We start from the raw sequence: 17,168 nt of genomic DNA, 5'->3' as shown, positions 1-17,168 counted from the left end.
GATTGACGGTTTAGTCACTAATCCTGGCTGTTATTTGTTTATATGGTATTTTTAATTATTTTATTTCACGGAGAGTTATCCTCATTCGATCCTAACCTGTTTATTTACACGTGATTTTGTGCTTCAATTATTTATTAAATTTTTTAATACTTTAAGCTCTCCACTCCTATGTTTCCCCCCCCCCCTACCTTCTCAACCTTTTCTCTTTATTTCATTTTGATCTATAATGGGGTACAAACACATTTCATCAGATGACTGTGAAAATAGCATTGAAGTTGATTGTAACATAGTTAAAAATATGCAAGCACCTTGTCAAGAAGTTGAGAACCATTTTTCATCCATTCCTGTAACCTCCCTTAATTTAGAAGAAAAACATGAGGAGGGTAGGGCCTTAAAAAAAATAAAAGCAAAAGAAAAGACTTATACGATAAAAACGGTCATTGACAAACATATTGGGACAGACTGGGCAAATTCAAGAATTATGACTAACTTAATCCCATCTAAAGATTGTATAGAGTCTCAAATTGCAATCATTATGAGTAGCTGCAACTTGAATGTAATTACATTAAGGAAGCTATATGCTATTCTTTCAATATGTTTCAATATCAACTTGCTAAACATCGATATTCAAAATGTCTATCAAATTATTAGAGAAAACTTATTGAAACAAAGGAAAACCGATAAACAAGAAATAAAAAAGACCAAAAGAGTTCGCGACAAGAAAAAAAATCAAATAAAAGGTTTAATAAAGTTCATGGGTGAAGATATTGTCTCAATAAAATCGTGTACATTGAGAATTAAACAATATTGCGAAGAAAACAAATTAGTTCACCCATCAAATGCGAAAATATTTACGCTTGATCAAAATCTAAAGGACATATTTCCAGGAAGAGACTCAATTAGTAAAAATGTTAACGATATTCAAAACTTGCTTAGGATTTCAAATATAGAAATAGAGAAAGAATGCTCAAATCTTCACGAGCAGATGATTAACGAAAACGATGCTTTAAAACTTTAATTATAAAAAATATATAATCTCTTTAGAATCAAATTGTAGATCAACAATTCAGATATAGACAAGATTTCACAATTATTAATAATAATTAGCTAGTTTTTATTGGCAAAGCTTTTGAAGCTTATCAATCTGCTTCTTTGAAAAATTTGCTGCAAAACTTTGAAGATTATTAGGGCCAGTTTGAGCAATTAATAGTTTAATTCTCGAATTTAGTGAATCATTAGACATTGAGGTACCATATATATCAATGAATATTGCCAAAATTCTGGGAAAATTTTCTAAGTTCTGACCCAAAATGAGTGGATTCTTTGAGTCTACTAAATTCATCAATGCTGTATGAGAGTTCTGTGCTTCATCTGTATCATATTTTATAGGTAATAACGAAATCCAAAGATTCACTATTTCATTAACATTGTTAATAGATCCTTGGTGATGAACAATAATATTGCTTAAGACGCTTATACAATTGTCCTTTGCAAGGTTAAATGATTTCCCTTTGGTTTTACTCTGCAATCTTAGCAACAATACTTGTAGTGCATCATTTAATACTCCAGAAAATTGTTCTAGTTTTGCAGCTTGTGCTAGAGAATATGCACAATTCTGTTGAATACTTGCAATTGGGTCGTTAATACCTTCCAAAATATGTTGTATCCATGGTAGACAATGTTGGTAGGCCGTTGGGCATAAATATTGGAAAACATCTGCCGAAAGGTGGAAACCTAGTACCCTATCTTCTACATTGTTATGAACTTTAACTATATGTTGGGAAACCAACTGGATAGTAATATTTCCCACTCTTTCCCAATATACATTTGGGTAGTATTTCATCAAAACACCGAGAATTCCCAAAATATTTAGCCTAAGTTCTTGCTCTTGTTCTTTTTCCTCTTCAATACAACGTTTGTCATCATCATCATCAACGTCCAATTTTGCTTGTATCTCGCCATTTTCCCCTACTGATCTTTCATCAAGTTTTCTCCTTCTAACAAAACTTTGTTGAAGCATATCAAAGCATCTAGATGCAATTATTGCTACTTGGTCATTATTCAATATATTGTTGCCAAATGAATCTAAACATTCTTGTACCCCGTTAATAACAATTACTTGGCTATCAATAGTACCAGTTCTACATTCCTCATCCATTACAGACAAGAATAGAGTAATGAGTTCATTCATTATCTGTGAAAATTGTGTTCTAATATTAGAGTCTCTTTCCGCTAATTCTCGCATTATCTTTAATAAACCACTTAAAACCTCGTATGTTTTTTCTTTAATTTCATCAGATAATGAGAATCTTATAAGTGGATGAATTACTTTTATTGTGCCTGCAATATATTCGTGATAACTTGAGCCAAGCACTTCAATAAAAGTATTAAGAATGTCCAATGAGGATTCCATATCTAATACCAATGAGGTTCTCATTCCGATGAAGTCATGTGCTGAAAGCATTCCCAATGAACCGCCGTCGCTCTTATCAACTTCATCTGAAGATGAATCGTTGGAATTTAACAATTTAGTTGCCAGACTATCTTCTCGCGTTTCCAATATATTAAAAATTCCTGGTAATAGATGAGGCAAATATGGAACGAAATCTTGTTTCATTATACGGCACATTCTCTGTAAAGCTTCTTGTAAATATTCTTTTAGTGGATCATCCCCTTTTAGACCACTACCAAGTAATTGTAGAAATACCAACATTATTTCCTGAGCATCATTCTTGAAGATGGAATAATCTATTGAAAATCCAATGATCGTGATGCATTCAATGCATTTTCCCTTGAGGGTTCTAAGTTGGGGAGAGGCCTCATTCATAGTTTTTTTGAGATATGGAATAACTGTAGAGTAATAAGGAGTAAAGTCATTTTCAATTACTCCGGCAATAACTGCCACCATCGTGATACATTGCTCTCTTACAATTCTAGGGGGTTGGGGATGCTTATGTAATATTCCTAACAGCTTCTCCATAAGGGGTCGTACATAGGGTTGTAGGTCCTCAGCAACAACCTCTTCGGTGAAATTGATTAATGCGGATAACGCGTGTGATGAAACCTTACTGATTGGATCGTCTATTGCCTGTATCAATTGTGGAATTACAGAAGAGTGGAATGCCTCCTGAATAAAAGGAGAATGGTCTAATGATATTTGTCCTATTGTTTGACAGCAAGCATACCTGACACGAGGGAATTGATCTTGTAAAAATCCCAATACTCTGGAAATAATTTGTCCAATTCTATCTTGGTAATTGTCATCATCCTCTGGAAGATATTCAATGGTCTGCGCAATTGCCATTATAGCTGCATATCTATATTTCCATGGATGGGCAGATGTCTCCTGCATATAAATTGTTACAAATTGGTAGAATACGGGAATAAATGAATCTGCATCAAGAGCTCTTGCAAGTCTGTCTAAACCTTCTTCTCCAATAGGATATAAACAATCATCATCATCGATATCTGACTCCAAATCATTCTCTTCTTGTTCTGGACTAATTTCAGACCAATTTGGATCATCATCAAATTCTAACATAAAACTTAGTAAAGTTGAAACCATATCATTAACAAAAGAAGGATGTTTCACGCACATCATTGGACGAGTTTCAACAATGCAAAGTAAACATTCCATTGCAGCTTGTCTTATATCAGTTGATAACTGTATGTTCTTTGCAATATTTAAAATTTGTGGGAAGAAAATAGAGAAATGCTGACGATAAAATGCTGGTTCTGATTCAGATATTGTAGTTAAACGATACAGGACATCAATAACCAAAGCGTGCTGAGCAGATATTAAGTTTTGAAGAGTTTCTAAAATGGATGGTATAAGTGGGACTAATGGTGACCAATTCTTTTTATCGTTAGACTCAACAATTGAAGAAATAAGTCCAATAGCTTCGAATCTTATTTCCACGTCTGGAAATTGCAGTGCTGTATTAATTGTAGAGACTATATTATCTCTATGAGAAGTGACTACATCATCTAAAACTGGCATTATTTCTCCAATAATTCTAAATGCATGTCGCGCAGGAATCGAAACTGATTCAGGAGCACTAGTTGCCCCTGTATAATTCTGTAAATTAGATATTAACCTGAATAAAAATGGTAGTAAATCTGGCCATTTCCCACATGGAAACAACTCCATTGCAATAAGAGACACAGTATCACTTAAATTTAAGGAAACTACATTCACTTGCTCAGTTTCAAGACATTTCAATAAAGTTGCAAGGCAAATGGCTTGGTTTTCAGCAGAAACCTTATTCCATATACAATTATCTGGAGTAAGAACAAACTCCCTAAAAACATTTCTTAACGATATAGCTGCTTGCACTCGATATTGCGAATTCGGTTGTTGCTGTAAAATCCCAAGAGTTAATTGAAGAAATGTATTCGGGTCAGATTGCTTCAAGTTGTTAAACTGTGTCTCTGATTCCTGTCTTATAGAGCCGTCAGGCGATGAAAAACCTTCATAAAGTTTACACAAGGCGTCCATTCTGCAAAATATTCTCGTTATATATATTTAGATAAATATAATACCACGAATCAAAAATTCAGATTCAAAATGCAAGCTATAAACACGTTATGTGTAAACAGCAATGTAAATTCATATATGCTCTATAAGATTGTAAAAATGTTAATCACAATAGAAAGAAGGATTCAACAGTAACTTAGCAAATAATTTAAATATTCTGCCCTAAGTAGTGTAATTAGGTATTCGCGCATATAGACTTATTCTACTATTGACAATAGTCATAAACTGATTATATCGAGACGCCGTATTATTCTCGTAATAGGCGCTTAGAAGCTACTTTGCGTTTTTTCATCTCGAATCAACAAAATACAATCTACTTTTAAATTAGCAATAGATTATTTACAAGTTTAGGTTGTATATTACATAAATGATCTTCGAAATCGCTTAGGTTGTAGTAATCTAAGTCTTTTAGTCTTTTTGTTTCAGGCCTTAAAGGATCTTCGATGAACGTGTGTAATAGTAGTTGTTTATTTCTAAGTAAATACACATTCATGCTCTCTTTGAATAGCATTTTTTGTCCAGAAAATGTAACAAGTATAGAATTTTTGTTATTTGCCAATAGCTTCTCTGAAATAAGGTCGAGATATGTCTTCGATCCTCCGGAATTAAGACACTTTTCATCAGGAAGCCCCGAATAGAACCCAATAATCTCAAGTTTAGGAGATTTATCTAGACGATTTAGTATATCGCAATATCCTTGGGCATATTGTATACCAAGAGTAACCATAAGTGGGAGCTTTGGCCCATGCGAAAGCGGAAATGAATCAGTAATAATCAAATTTGTTTGCCCACTAGAATAACCTATTAATACACCATCAATAAAACTTTGTGGATATTTCATTGAGTGTGAAAGAATCTTCTCATATGAAGTCTGATTAAATTCTATCTTCATTTTTTAATCTTTCTTTTAAATAATTATTGCGGCATTCAATCCGGACAATGAGTAATTGTAATTATGCAGTAAAATTTGAATAATTATTTGTATTTTAAATTTTGATTAATTTATATTTATTAACTAGGTAGAAATTTATATATTTTTTCAGTTAATTTATGTTTAATAATTATTATTCTTTACATATTTTTGGCTTAAAATAAATCCAATGCCAAAATTCAATTTTGAAAAAAATTTAATATTCATTAATTAATAGTATGAAAGGCTATACTTTCTTGCATAGCTAGTTATTCTGGTGCAAAATTCCAAAAATTGATAGCAATTAAAGCAAATATACAAAGGTTGTAGTATAAAACGAACAATTATATTTTTTTTGTAATTTAAGGTTCGAAAGTTGGCATGCTATGAAAAACGATAGGCCTAGCATTTCTTAAAAAGAAAAAATAAATATAACTGTAAAATCAATAAATCTAGATAGAACCTTCTTGGCGAGGAATTCGATATAAAGAACATATACTTCACTTTGATGGTCTGGGACAGCAATAACTACTAATGGAACAAAATTCACTTGGTATTTGGAAGACATTTCAAATCCTCGGAAGGAAATATATAAACTTAAAAAGTAGAGCGCAGATAGATAATTTGACCCAGTTTAATTATAGTAGAGTGAGAAGACTAATAAATATAAGAGAATGGTACGATAAATAAATACTTTAATTCTAGTTGTTGGAACAAAAAATTTTAAATGTCTTTATTGCGGTAATTTTTTTTTTTTTTTTTTTTACATAAGCCATCTTATTTACATTTAAATGCAAAACTCAGATATAAGCGGAACTACTTCCGCCAGAGCGGAAGAAACCCAGAATAGTTGGTTTTCTGGGATTCTAGGGACAGTTATAAGAGTGATATTTTTTCAAATTGTAATGAATTATTTTATGGGTGGGCATAAGAATGCAGCGATTAATAAAACCACTGGAGAATTAATAAAACCACTTGGTAATTATTACAAGCCAGGAAGTATTTACGATTTATATGCTCACATAATCTTTGGAAATGAAGAATTTGTTTCAAATTTGAAGTTCGAAGACCTTAATAAATCATCTATTTTATTGGAAGCAGCTGACATTATTAATATTACATCTGTAATTGAAGTTTGGAGAATTAGAAACCTTAAATACGACAATTCTGATGTTAATTTTTCCAAGGATATATCCTTTAATCTTCCAATGGAGCTTTTCAGGTATAACATTGAAGACATATCAAATACTTACAACGATATAAATGCTTTTCTTGTTGTTTCATTAATTGGCAAGGAAAAAAATGATTTTGTTCCTATAAATTATGTTGATCTTACTAAAACAATGAATAAACTAAGCGATGAAGACTCTTTAATAAGTTTATTGGATTCTAATGATCAAAAAGGCTCTGTGGACCAGCATGATAAAAAAGTAAAATATTGGAAAGATAATATTAATATTCGTGTAATATATGATAACCAGAATTATAATATTGGTCAAAGCAACGTGCCACCTCTATCTTTCATGAAATATAATGTTGCAGAAGGTATTTACTTACCCATAATCTATCCGTCAGACTTCTGGTGTATTGAACGCAACTTTAAAATGTTAAATTCCACAACTATTAACCAACCTTTCAACTTGACTCTCACATTCAATACATTTTCACTATTTAAATACACCATTCAGAGACAGATGATGGATACTTGGGAGCTTCAAAGCAGATACGGTCTAGGACAGAGTCAAAAAGACATTATGATGATTAAGAGAATACTAGTAGAAACTAACAAATACTATTTAATTTTTAGCCTGGCCTTCTTTATTTTACATTCTTCCTTCCAGATGCTCGCATTTAAGAATGACATCAGCTTTTGGAATAAAAACGAATCAATGTATGGTTTAAGTGGCCTTTCGATACTTGCATCATTTATTTCTGAGTTAATTATTGGTCTTTATTTATTTGACTCGAATGAAACGAGCTGGATATTGCTTATTGAAATTTTTATCGGTATAGCAATTTCTGCTTGGAAACTATGGAAAACAAAGATATTTATATTGAGTAGAAGATTTCCTTTTTTTTCAATCAAAGATGATTCTGATGCTCATTTAGATTCTACTGATGAAGGTACTAAGCTAAAACTGGAGCAAGAAAAGCTCTCGAGGTATTATGATTCAATCGCAATTAAATATATGTCAGTTTTACTTGCGCCTTGCATCGTTGGATATGCAATATACTCATTAAAATACTATAAATATAAGGGCTGGTATTCTTTCATTATTTCCACGCTAGCAGGTACAGTATATACCTTTGGTTTTATTATGATGACTCCACAACTTTATATTAATTATAAATTAAAATCCGTGGATCATTTACCTTGGAGATTTCTGGTATATAAAGCGTTGAATACCTTTATTGATGATATTTTTTCATTTATTATAGATATGCCATGGATGCATAGAATGGCATGTTTCAGGGACGACATAATATTTATTATTTATATTTATCAGAGGTGGATATATCGTTCAAAAAAAGGATATCAAAGTGGCATTGAAAGAACGAACGCAAGTGTTATTGAAGGCGATGAAAAAGGGAATGATCATTCTTCTCTTCCCATAAATAAACCTAACGATCCTAATAAAAAGAGCAAAATAGAATAGTATTTTACTAGTTTATAGTTAAGCAAAATTCCGCTCTAATTATGCGCCCTTAATTTTTATAAATTTGAAAATCTAGGCTATATTTTCTCAATTGTTCGATACGTAACATTTATGCAGAAAAAACCGATATTCCATAACTTTGCGTTTATACTTGACGTAATAAACTTCGCGACTGCATCATCATGGTTTTGTGCGTATTTGGCGTTGTTCCTTAAATTGAAACGCGAAAAAAACGTAGTTGGGCTTTCACTTCAAACAATACTAATGTTAGTTGTGGCTGAATGCAACCACGTACTTATAACAGCTGTTCTCTCATCGCATTATCATGTTGAACTTGGTTTAGATTTTTACTTATGCGATTGCTCGACTGCACTTTTGTCCGCTGTCACATTCGCCTACATTTATTTTAACTTCTACGAAACATACGAAAGTAACAGAGACACATTTGGGTTGAATGTTACAAATTTCGTAATTTGTTGGATTTCAAGAGCTGGTGGAAGTAATTATTTTATTCAAAAAAAGAGCAACAGGTATTACCCAACTTCTCAGAAAATCTTTTGGTTGACTATCTACATCTTAAACTTCTTTCTTGGATCAATAATATTTTTTTTAAGAAAATCCAGCTCACCTCCAATTATATCATTCTGGGAATCATATATGGATTCACTACTTTCCTTAGCTTTACTACCACAAATATTTATGTTTTACAACAAGAAACCGCGAAAAGTCTCTTCTCTTCTAGCCCATTTTGTTGCATTCATACTGCTAGCAAGAGTATTTATGCTGTTCTATTGGATATTATATCCGTTATTTAAATTATCAATTGTTCCAGGAAGAAGACTTCATATTTTCTCGGAATCTTTAAACGTAACATTCCTAATGCACTTCATGTATCATTTTATAAGATCGAAGCTGAATGGAGAAAATGATATATTCTTACCATTATAGTCATACGAAGGATGTAATGATAAATTGGGCATATTAATAAATAATAATTTTTATTTATAATTAATTTTTATTTGCTTTTTAAACGGTTTACTTAACTGCATTAAATGCACACTTAACCACCATGCAATGTCATAATAAAAGTAACAAGATCTCCATCGCTTAAAACGTAATTTTCTCCACCTAAAATTTCCCAGTCGCAGTTGTTAACTAGTACAATAATTCCTGGTTTGATCTTTGACCCTGTCTCAATAAAATGATCTTTTCTATACTGAATAATATTTTCTTCTACATAAAGAATTAGGTTCTTCATAGAACTAGATTTTAGGTTATTCAAATTAACCTCAACATTTTGTCTGTCACCTGCCAGAACCTCCAATCCACCGGAAAATTCCACTTTTATTGACATTTTTTAGAGATGCAAAGAAAATGACTGTAAAAATAACACGACAGATACCTCCGCCATTTTCCCCGCGTAAAAATAGTCTCGATAATGCATGATCTGTGAATATTACGGCGACTAAACTAAAAATTAACAAAACATTAATATTTGTTAATGTTGTTCTCAAATATTATTTTATAATTAAAATGAGCATTTATTGATCTCTTCTACCTTCTATTTATTTTCAATATCAACTTTTACTAATTTATCCAAGTAACTTTGCGGATGAACAAATATGATAAACAATAATATAATAAAAAGAGAAGTTGTAAACGAGCGCAAGCAGGATTGTGAACATGGTTCAGATATTATAAATAATAAAGATAATATGTTTAACATTACAGCCAATACAGAACCATATGATGTGTTAGAAAATGACATAATGAAAAACAAATCTAGAAAGGTAAATAATTCTTCAAAAAACGGTTTCGAGAGTACAAATATTTCTAATAAAATATTGTCCGAATTTACTTGTCCCGTATGTCTCGACTATTATATGTTGCCTGTCACAATTCCATGTGGGCATACTTTTTGTAGATATTGCATTACTCATAACCGTTTGTTGGGAAAAAAATGTCCAGTTTGTAGGCAACTAATAGGATACAACTTTAGAATAAACATGACGATCCATAACGTCGTTGTTTCATTGGGAATTTTCAAACAAATAGAGAACTCTTCTCAGGATGAGAGACTTTATAACGAAATTCTACTTACAAACAACGAATTAATAGGTCAGAATCGTCCAAAATGGTGGCAACTATGCTTCTGCAAACCAATAATATCAGTTACATTATTTGCAAGAATAATTTCTGATGAAATACTAGGAATTGGGATAGTTTTTGCAGAAGACTTAACTCGATGTATTATTGACCATCTATCGAAGTTGTCATCAATAATACAAGATAAAAAATTAAAAAGTATGATATGGTCGAATGGTATATACATGATTGGGCCATTAGAAGTTAATTTATTAACAAAGTGGATGGGTTGTCCGCCTCTACCTTTTAAACTTGATGACAAAGAAACCGATAATTTGGAAAAAAATTCTGATTTTACTCTTAATAATAATGCAATATTTAAAAATCAAGTTAAAAAATGGGTGGAAGAATGCATCGCTTTAAAACCTACAATTTTAAATATTGGCCAAACCCCCTTTACTAAAACAAGTACATACCCTATATTACGTATACTAAGCGATAGAATACATCGTGTGGAATCAAAAATATATGACTTAGGAGCTCTTAGGTCTCCTCTTCCTTGGGATCTTGGAAGGCATTCTAAATCTACTATCCAAGTTTCTCACTCGTCTGTAAGTACAAATCACTTATTAATAGTAAACATTAAAGAGCACGACCAAGTTGCTCAAGAATTGAAATACAAAAGTAACACTTCACATAAATTTGATGAAAACTCCCCAATCGAAAAAGATTGGGGTATTGGGGTAATAGACTTAGGAAGCAGTATTGGAACAATGCTAAAAATTCAACCCAAGCACCGACTTGCAACAGATGAAGTAATTCACTTGGCGGATAGAGTTGAAATAATTGTTAAAATTCGAAAAATAGAAGAAATAACAAACGAAGATAATTTAAATGGCGATAGCAGAATATTAATTAATGAATGGAAAAAATTACGTTGGAGTAATAAATTAAATTTAGTTATAAACATTGATGAGTATAACAAAGGTGAACATAAAACCATTAATAGAGCTAAAACTAGTGATTTTGAAGACTTGCTTGGGATCTGCAATGACAAAGATAGATTAGATTCAAGTGAACTCTCGCAAGAAAGCAAAATTGTCCAAGTTCCTCTTGAGGAATTGGAAATCGAAGAAATTAAAGAGTGCTTAGAAGTCTATATTCCAATTGGGTCAAAATCTTTTGTTCCATGTGAGGGAGCAAAAAAAACAGAAAATGGCATGTACTGGTCGGTAATTGTTCATCCTTCTGGGATGGTATTTGGCCGAGGAAAAAATGGAGCTCTTGGTTTGAGAAAAGTAGAGGTTACAGAAAGTAATGGATATATTAGCAGAGAACACTGCATTTTTTACTATTCATCCATAAGAAATAGGGAATATGAAGGCCTTGACTATTTGAGTAGATCTAATGGATGCTTATCAAATTGGTATATTAAAGATGTATCAACATCTGGTACATTTTTGCGTTTAAAACCATTTAGCTATCCAGTTAGAGTATTGCCCGGTATGGTTCTTAAAGTAGGACAATGTAAGATGGAAATATTGCCATATATGATTGGTGCTTTGTATTCCGGACAAACAAATAGTAGTGTTAGAAGCAGTTCCATCAATCTAGTGTCTCAAGACTTTCAACCAATTCAAACAAACTTAACTGAAGTTGAATCATCACAAACTCATGTTTCAAACACGAATCAAATTCCAATTCCTTATTTAAGCAACAGTGCCTTATTTACTCAAACACTTAACGATCAATATTTATCTAATATAAATAACAATGTGATTGTACAATTAAATATTTTAGCTGCATATAATTACATTAACAGCTCATCTATAACGAATTTGGTTAATCCTAATAACATCGTCGAATTTAATAATCAAACTTATGAAGATAGAATAATTCAAAGACAAAATTCATCTTTTGATAATATTATTTTGCAGAGTATATTAAGACATTCAATAGTAAATAACAATATATTGTCTGCCGGGCACTACTTAGGAAATATTCAAACTAGTGAAGATAATTCTATTACTGGTGGGTCAATCGGCTCTCTGGAGGTAAATAGCATATTAAATTATGATAGAAGGCCAAGGGAACCAAGAGTTACACAAGAGGTGGATGTTTCGTTCCAAATAGAAAGTTTTGAAAACGAAGATTGTTAAACAATATTAAATTATTCAAATTGATTTTATATATTCAAGTTATTTACTGTAATTTAGCACTTGTTAATTACACACTTCTAAGGTAGATTCTAATAGTATTTTTCTAAATTACAAATTTGTCTAAACTCAATTATATCTTTTGGAAGGTTTTCAATAGTCTCTGCCATTACTACTTGAACATTTTTAAGAACTTTATCGAATTCTGAAATTGCAACTTTATGTCCTAAGAATTTTACAATATCCAGCCACTCTGCATGAAATCGTATTGCACAAACACTGAAAAGCTCAGAAATTGTATTGAAAGAAAATTCATTGGTTAGTCTCATAAAATTTTTCATTGCTTTCCTGCTTGCTGAGACATTTGGAACTCCAGGAATCTTATATATACTTGGAATAAAATTAAGATAAAGGCATATCATAATTGAAACGTTGATTAGTGCTGTAGAAAGCGGATATGAAAAATTCATTTGATCAATTTGCGAACTATTGCTTATTTCGCTAATAGTTGACCTTAACTCTGTAACTTTTGGTAATAACGGCTCGAAGTTACTACCAAATTCTTTTTTTGAATCTTTCATATTTATTGGAGTGGTGATAATACTTAAATTACTAGATGAAGGCTGAAAGTTGTGTGGGGTTTCAAATGGACTCATCATGCCATTAGTTTTATGGGAATTGATAATATATCTTTGAATGCTATGCTGGTGTGAGTATTTAATTTTTTCACCCGAAGAAAACCTTTGGGATTCTTTAAGAATCACTTTAAATATATTCCTATAATTTTCTGCAAAATAGACCAAATTTTCTAAAGTTAATAATTCTGCACATTTAAAATCGAATCTTGGATCATCATTTTGGAACCCTAGCAGCCTCCAGTTACTCGAAATCCGATTTATTTCTGGATAATCTGGATATGCTAACGCCCAATAATCTTGAAATAGTTGCTCATGATTGGGATCAGCACAATTCAAAGAAATTAGGCATTTATTGCGTATATAGTGTAGTAGCTTTCTTTCTTTTGATAGTTTCCAAAACCGATTGATAATAGATATTTGTATTTTATTATATATTGTTTTTCCAGATTTTTCTCTCCTTAGCTTCTCTTTGATTATATCTTGAAATGATCCATCCACATGGATTTCATATGAATTAATGGTTATATCGGGAATAAATGAGTTTTTTGTGGTAATATCATGGAAAACACTAGGTATTTTCCCTTTAACAGTGTCTGGATGTGGCATTAATAACAATTCTAAAATTATTTGACTAGTCCATTAATGCATGCAAATTCTTTTCAGTGTGGAATCAATGGTGTGGCGCAAGGTCTATTATCTGTAAAAAATTGCTTCAAAAACAAATATAAATATATTAAGTTGGTGATTTATTTCATTTTATTATTTTTTTTAAAATCATACTTAAATTACAAACATAGCATGTTATTTTGTCTAGTTTTGATTAAATTTCACTATTAAAATAATATAAGTGCCATATCTAAACTTTATCTGTAACCTTTTCAAAATTTTCTTGGTTCTGAGTCTCTAGTCTTTGATAGAAGGAGAATGCAACATATGAAAATACAATTCTAGATAAAGTTAAGCATGTTGCATTTATTAAAAAAATGGCCCAGACGGGTAAGTTTTCGTCGTACATTGTAGATTTAAAATAAATGTAAAATATTATTGACATTCCAAAAGATGTAATCGACTCTAGTATTAATCTTAAAATAGTATAGACCACGTAATATTTCATAGTAGAATTGTTATTCTTTGTAATCGAATAAAAACCAAGAAGCCCGAACGACGAACATATGATCGAAAAAATGACGAATATTGTACTAACTGTAACCGACGATGCAATGTCATACGAAGCTTGAATAATAGAGCTAAAGTCAGAAATGCAAACGATATAAAGCGCAAGCCTTGCAATATCTTTTGGTAGTGGTTTTATACAGTTAGACATTGATAAACCATGGGCTGCATTTTTTGACGATAAACAGTCTCTATCTTCCATAATTTTGTTTCCGTATTTGCTCTCCATTGTTTTAACATATATTTCTTAGATAAATATGTTAGATATATTTATTTATAACTTATATATATACATGCAAAAAATTGTATACATATTTATTTATTATATATTAATTTAATATTATATATATTTAAAATTAAATATTTTTAAAGTTAGTGAGATTTTAACGATAAGAAAGTTGATTTTTAGAAAGGGTGATCGTGTGCAGAATATCACACATTAAAAGTAATTTTAAAATTTTCATTGCCCATTTGTTTGGCCATGCATTTATCATTTTTTTTTTCTAGTTTATAGCGCCATGGTTAATAAATTGAATTAAGTAATTTAATTCAAATTAAGGAAAATATGGCATCGGCTACGGATTCATCGTTGAGCAATACGAGCAAGCGGAGGAAAGTTATGAAGAAAACAGAGATGGATTATGAGCCTCTCAATAAGTGGTGGGAAAGACCTCCGAAGGAAGAGCTTGGAATTCAATGGGAATATCTTGAACACCAAGGCGTGATGTTTGCTCCACCATATAAAGTTCATAATGTACCATTAGAATATAACGGTGAACGGATTCAACTTCCTCCAGAAGCGGAAGAAATCGCGAGTTATTGGTCAGTCATGAAAGATACGGAGTGGGCTCAAAAAGAGAAATTCAGTAATAATGTAAGGAAGGCATTTATGAACTCCATACCGGTTGGTGACAAACTACATAATAATCTGGAATGGGAAAAATGTAATTTTGATATTATAAAACAATATTTTGAGGATGAGAAAGAAGCTAAAAAAAATTTATCAAAGGAAGAGAAAGAACTCCAGAAAAAATGCAGGGGAGACCAGGAATCTCCATTTGTATATGCTCTTGTTGATTGGATTAAAGAAAAGGTTGGAAATTTCAGGATTGAACCACCTGGTTTGTTTAAAGGCAGAGGAGAACATCCAAAGTCTGGTATGTTGAAGAGGCGGATATTTCCTGAAGATGTAACTTTGAATATTGCGGAGGATGCACCTGTTCCAAAGGTACCTAATAGTATGAAAGGACATGCTTGGAAGGATATATTCCATGATAATACAGTTACTTGGCTCGCGTACTATAGAGACTCTATAAATAATCAATTTAAATATATTTTCCTTTCTGCTTCAAGCGGGTTTAAAGGGATGAGCGATTATAATAAGTACGAAAAGGCAAGAAAGTTAAAAGATCATATTGATGCAATACGCAGTGACTATAGGAAAAAAATGACAAGCGGAGATATCACTCAGAGGCAGCTTGGAACAGCAACATATTTGATAGATTTTTTAGCTTTGAGAGTCGGAGGAGAAAAAGATACAGATGAGGAAGCTGATACTGTTGGCTGCTGCTCATTAAGAGTAGAACATATTACATTTAATCAACAAGAAAAATCAATTACTTTGGATTTTTTGGGCAAAGATTCAATTCGATACTATAATACTGTCGTTATTGATCCCTCAGCATTCAATAATTTAACAATTTTCTGCAGAAACAAGGATAAGATGGAAAATGTCTTTGATCAGATTAATATGAGCTCCCTAAACCAATATCTAAAATCTATTATGCCCGAACTTTCTGCCAAGGTATTTAGAACATTCAATGCATCAATTACATTAGAACGTGAGCTTTCAAAAATTTCAGCAAAGTCAGCTGTGAAAAGTGAAAAAAAAACCAAAATGGAACTTGAATCATGCTTAAAAGATGAACTTAATTTATCTAATTTTAATAATGAAGTGGATATTACCAATGTTAACGATATTTTAAGATTTTACAATGATGCTAATAGAGAAGTTGCGATATTATGTAACCATCAGAGATCAGTTCCTAAACAACATGAATCTTCCATGGAAAAAATGATTAAACAACAACAGGAGTTAGAAGAAGATTTAAAAATTTGTGAAGCATTCCTCAAGATTTTGAAGAAAAATAACAAATCTGTTACAATGAATGACTTGCCAAAACTATCTACTGAGGTATCTTTCAATGGAAAACAGAGAAAATACCCAATAAACTTGAACTCAAGTCTAGATGTAGTGCAAAAAAAAATAGATTCTATTAAGAGCAAAATTTCAAATTTGTACTTAAAGATCAAAATAAAGGATGATAATAAGACTGTAGCGTTAAATACATCGAAGATTAACTATATGGATCCCAGGATTTCTGTTGCATTTTGTAAGAAATACGATTTACCAATCGATAAAATATTTAATAGGAGCTTAAGAACAAAGTTCCCTTGGGCAATGTATACGAGATCAGATTTTTCATTTTAATGAAATAGGCTTTTTATTAAATATGATTCGCGTTCATTTATAATACATCTTTCTTCTGTTTGGTTTAAATTTTATTATCCGATTACACATATTTAAGTATTGTTTTTCACTACTTGATTTTAGCTCAAGTTTATTCGTGGTTTTCAAATTTTGATTATGATCTATAACTTTCATTGCAGTTAATGACTCATTCATGGTGTTTTTTTTTTTTAAAGTGCTAATTTTTAGCAGTGCTCTGTTTTTGTAATTTGGTCTACTATTGATTAAGCATAAATTACTTTTCACATCCTTGATAACATTAGTTAAAAAGTCAAAATTATTTACAGAGTTGCATTTTTCTAGCAGCTCATAAAAAACTCTATTTGCATCAATCAGTTGAACACCAGTTATTACCATTTTCTATTAATTNTGAGACAAATTCATCTCTTAATTGGTTGTTCGGCCCATATAATATCCAAATACATGGTCTTTGTTGGATTAATAATGCACGCTGCCTTCGAGTAGCAAATTCTAAAAATTGA

General features: G+C 31.4%; 10 protein-coding genes across 10 annotated transcripts; 5 read left to right on the top strand and 5 right to left on the bottom strand.

Annotated features, from left to right (window-relative positions):
• The first annotated feature begins 226 nt into the window (after window positions 1-226).
• Window positions 227-1,018, top strand: Chro.70364 (hypothetical protein). Its single annotated transcript, XM_663162.1, has 1 exon — window positions 227-1,018. The coding sequence occupies one exon, from the start codon at window positions 227-229 to the stop codon at window positions 1,016-1,018; it is 792 nt and encodes a 263-aa protein (XP_668254.1).
• A 96-nt stretch (window positions 1,019-1,114) lies between these two features.
• On the bottom strand, window positions 1,115-4,498 carry Chro.70365 (karyopherin beta). The annotated part of the gene is made up of 1 exon (XM_663161.1): window positions 1,115-4,498. The coding sequence occupies one exon, from the start codon at window positions 4,496-4,498 to the stop codon at window positions 1,115-1,117; it is 3,384 nt and encodes a 1,127-aa protein (XP_668253.1).
• Window positions 4,499-4,856: 358 nt separating this feature from the next.
• Chro.70366 (hypothetical protein) lies at window positions 4,857-5,429 on the bottom strand. The annotated part of the gene is made up of 1 exon (XM_663160.1): window positions 4,857-5,429. One exon carries the CDS (start codon window positions 5,427-5,429, stop codon window positions 4,857-4,859), a length of 573 nt encoding a protein of 190 aa, XP_668252.1.
• An 809-nt stretch (window positions 5,430-6,238) lies between these two features.
• Window positions 6,239-8,104, top strand: Chro.70367 (hypothetical protein). The annotated part of the gene is made up of 1 exon (XM_663159.1): window positions 6,239-8,104. The coding sequence occupies one exon, from the start codon at window positions 6,239-6,241 to the stop codon at window positions 8,102-8,104; it is 1,866 nt and encodes a 621-aa protein (XP_668251.1).
• A 111-nt stretch (window positions 8,105-8,215) lies between these two features.
• On the top strand, window positions 8,216-9,052 carry Chro.70368 (hypothetical protein). The annotated part of the gene is made up of 1 exon (XM_663158.1): window positions 8,216-9,052. One exon carries the CDS (start codon window positions 8,216-8,218, stop codon window positions 9,050-9,052), a length of 837 nt encoding a protein of 278 aa, XP_668250.1.
• A 112-nt stretch (window positions 9,053-9,164) lies between these two features.
• Window positions 9,165-9,458, bottom strand: Chro.70369 (chromosome 9 open reading frame 74). The annotated part of the gene is made up of 1 exon (XM_663157.1): window positions 9,165-9,458. The coding sequence occupies one exon, from the start codon at window positions 9,456-9,458 to the stop codon at window positions 9,165-9,167; it is 294 nt and encodes a 97-aa protein (XP_668249.1).
• A 268-nt stretch (window positions 9,459-9,726) lies between these two features.
• Window positions 9,727-12,348, top strand: Chro.70370 (zinc finger protein). Its single annotated transcript, XM_663156.1, has 1 exon — window positions 9,727-12,348. The coding sequence occupies one exon, from the start codon at window positions 9,727-9,729 to the stop codon at window positions 12,346-12,348; it is 2,622 nt and encodes an 873-aa protein (XP_668248.1).
• Window positions 12,349-12,437: 89 nt separating this feature from the next.
• On the bottom strand, window positions 12,438-13,589 carry Chro.70371 (hypothetical protein). Its single annotated transcript, XM_663155.1, has 1 exon — window positions 12,438-13,589. The coding sequence occupies one exon, from the start codon at window positions 13,587-13,589 to the stop codon at window positions 12,438-12,440; it is 1,152 nt and encodes a 383-aa protein (XP_668247.1).
• Window positions 13,590-13,839: 250 nt separating this feature from the next.
• Window positions 13,840-14,385, bottom strand: Chro.70372 (hypothetical protein). The annotated part of the gene is made up of 1 exon (XM_663154.1): window positions 13,840-14,385. One exon carries the CDS (start codon window positions 14,383-14,385, stop codon window positions 13,840-13,842), a length of 546 nt encoding a protein of 181 aa, XP_668246.1.
• Window positions 14,386-14,721: 336 nt separating this feature from the next.
• On the top strand, window positions 14,722-16,647 carry Chro.70373 (DNA topoisomerase I). The annotated part of the gene is made up of 1 exon (XM_663153.1): window positions 14,722-16,647. One exon carries the CDS (start codon window positions 14,722-14,724, stop codon window positions 16,645-16,647), a length of 1,926 nt encoding a protein of 641 aa, XP_668245.1.
• Window positions 16,648-17,168: the final 521 nt, after the last annotated feature.

Source organism: Cryptosporidium hominis (genome assembly GCF_000006425.1).
Source record: "Cryptosporidium hominis TU502 chromosome 7 CHRO017086, whole genome shotgun sequence".
NCBI lineage: Eukaryota > Apicomplexa > Conoidasida > Eucoccidiorida > Cryptosporidiidae > Cryptosporidium > Cryptosporidium hominis.
This window is presented reverse-complemented; position numbering and strand designations above follow the sequence as displayed.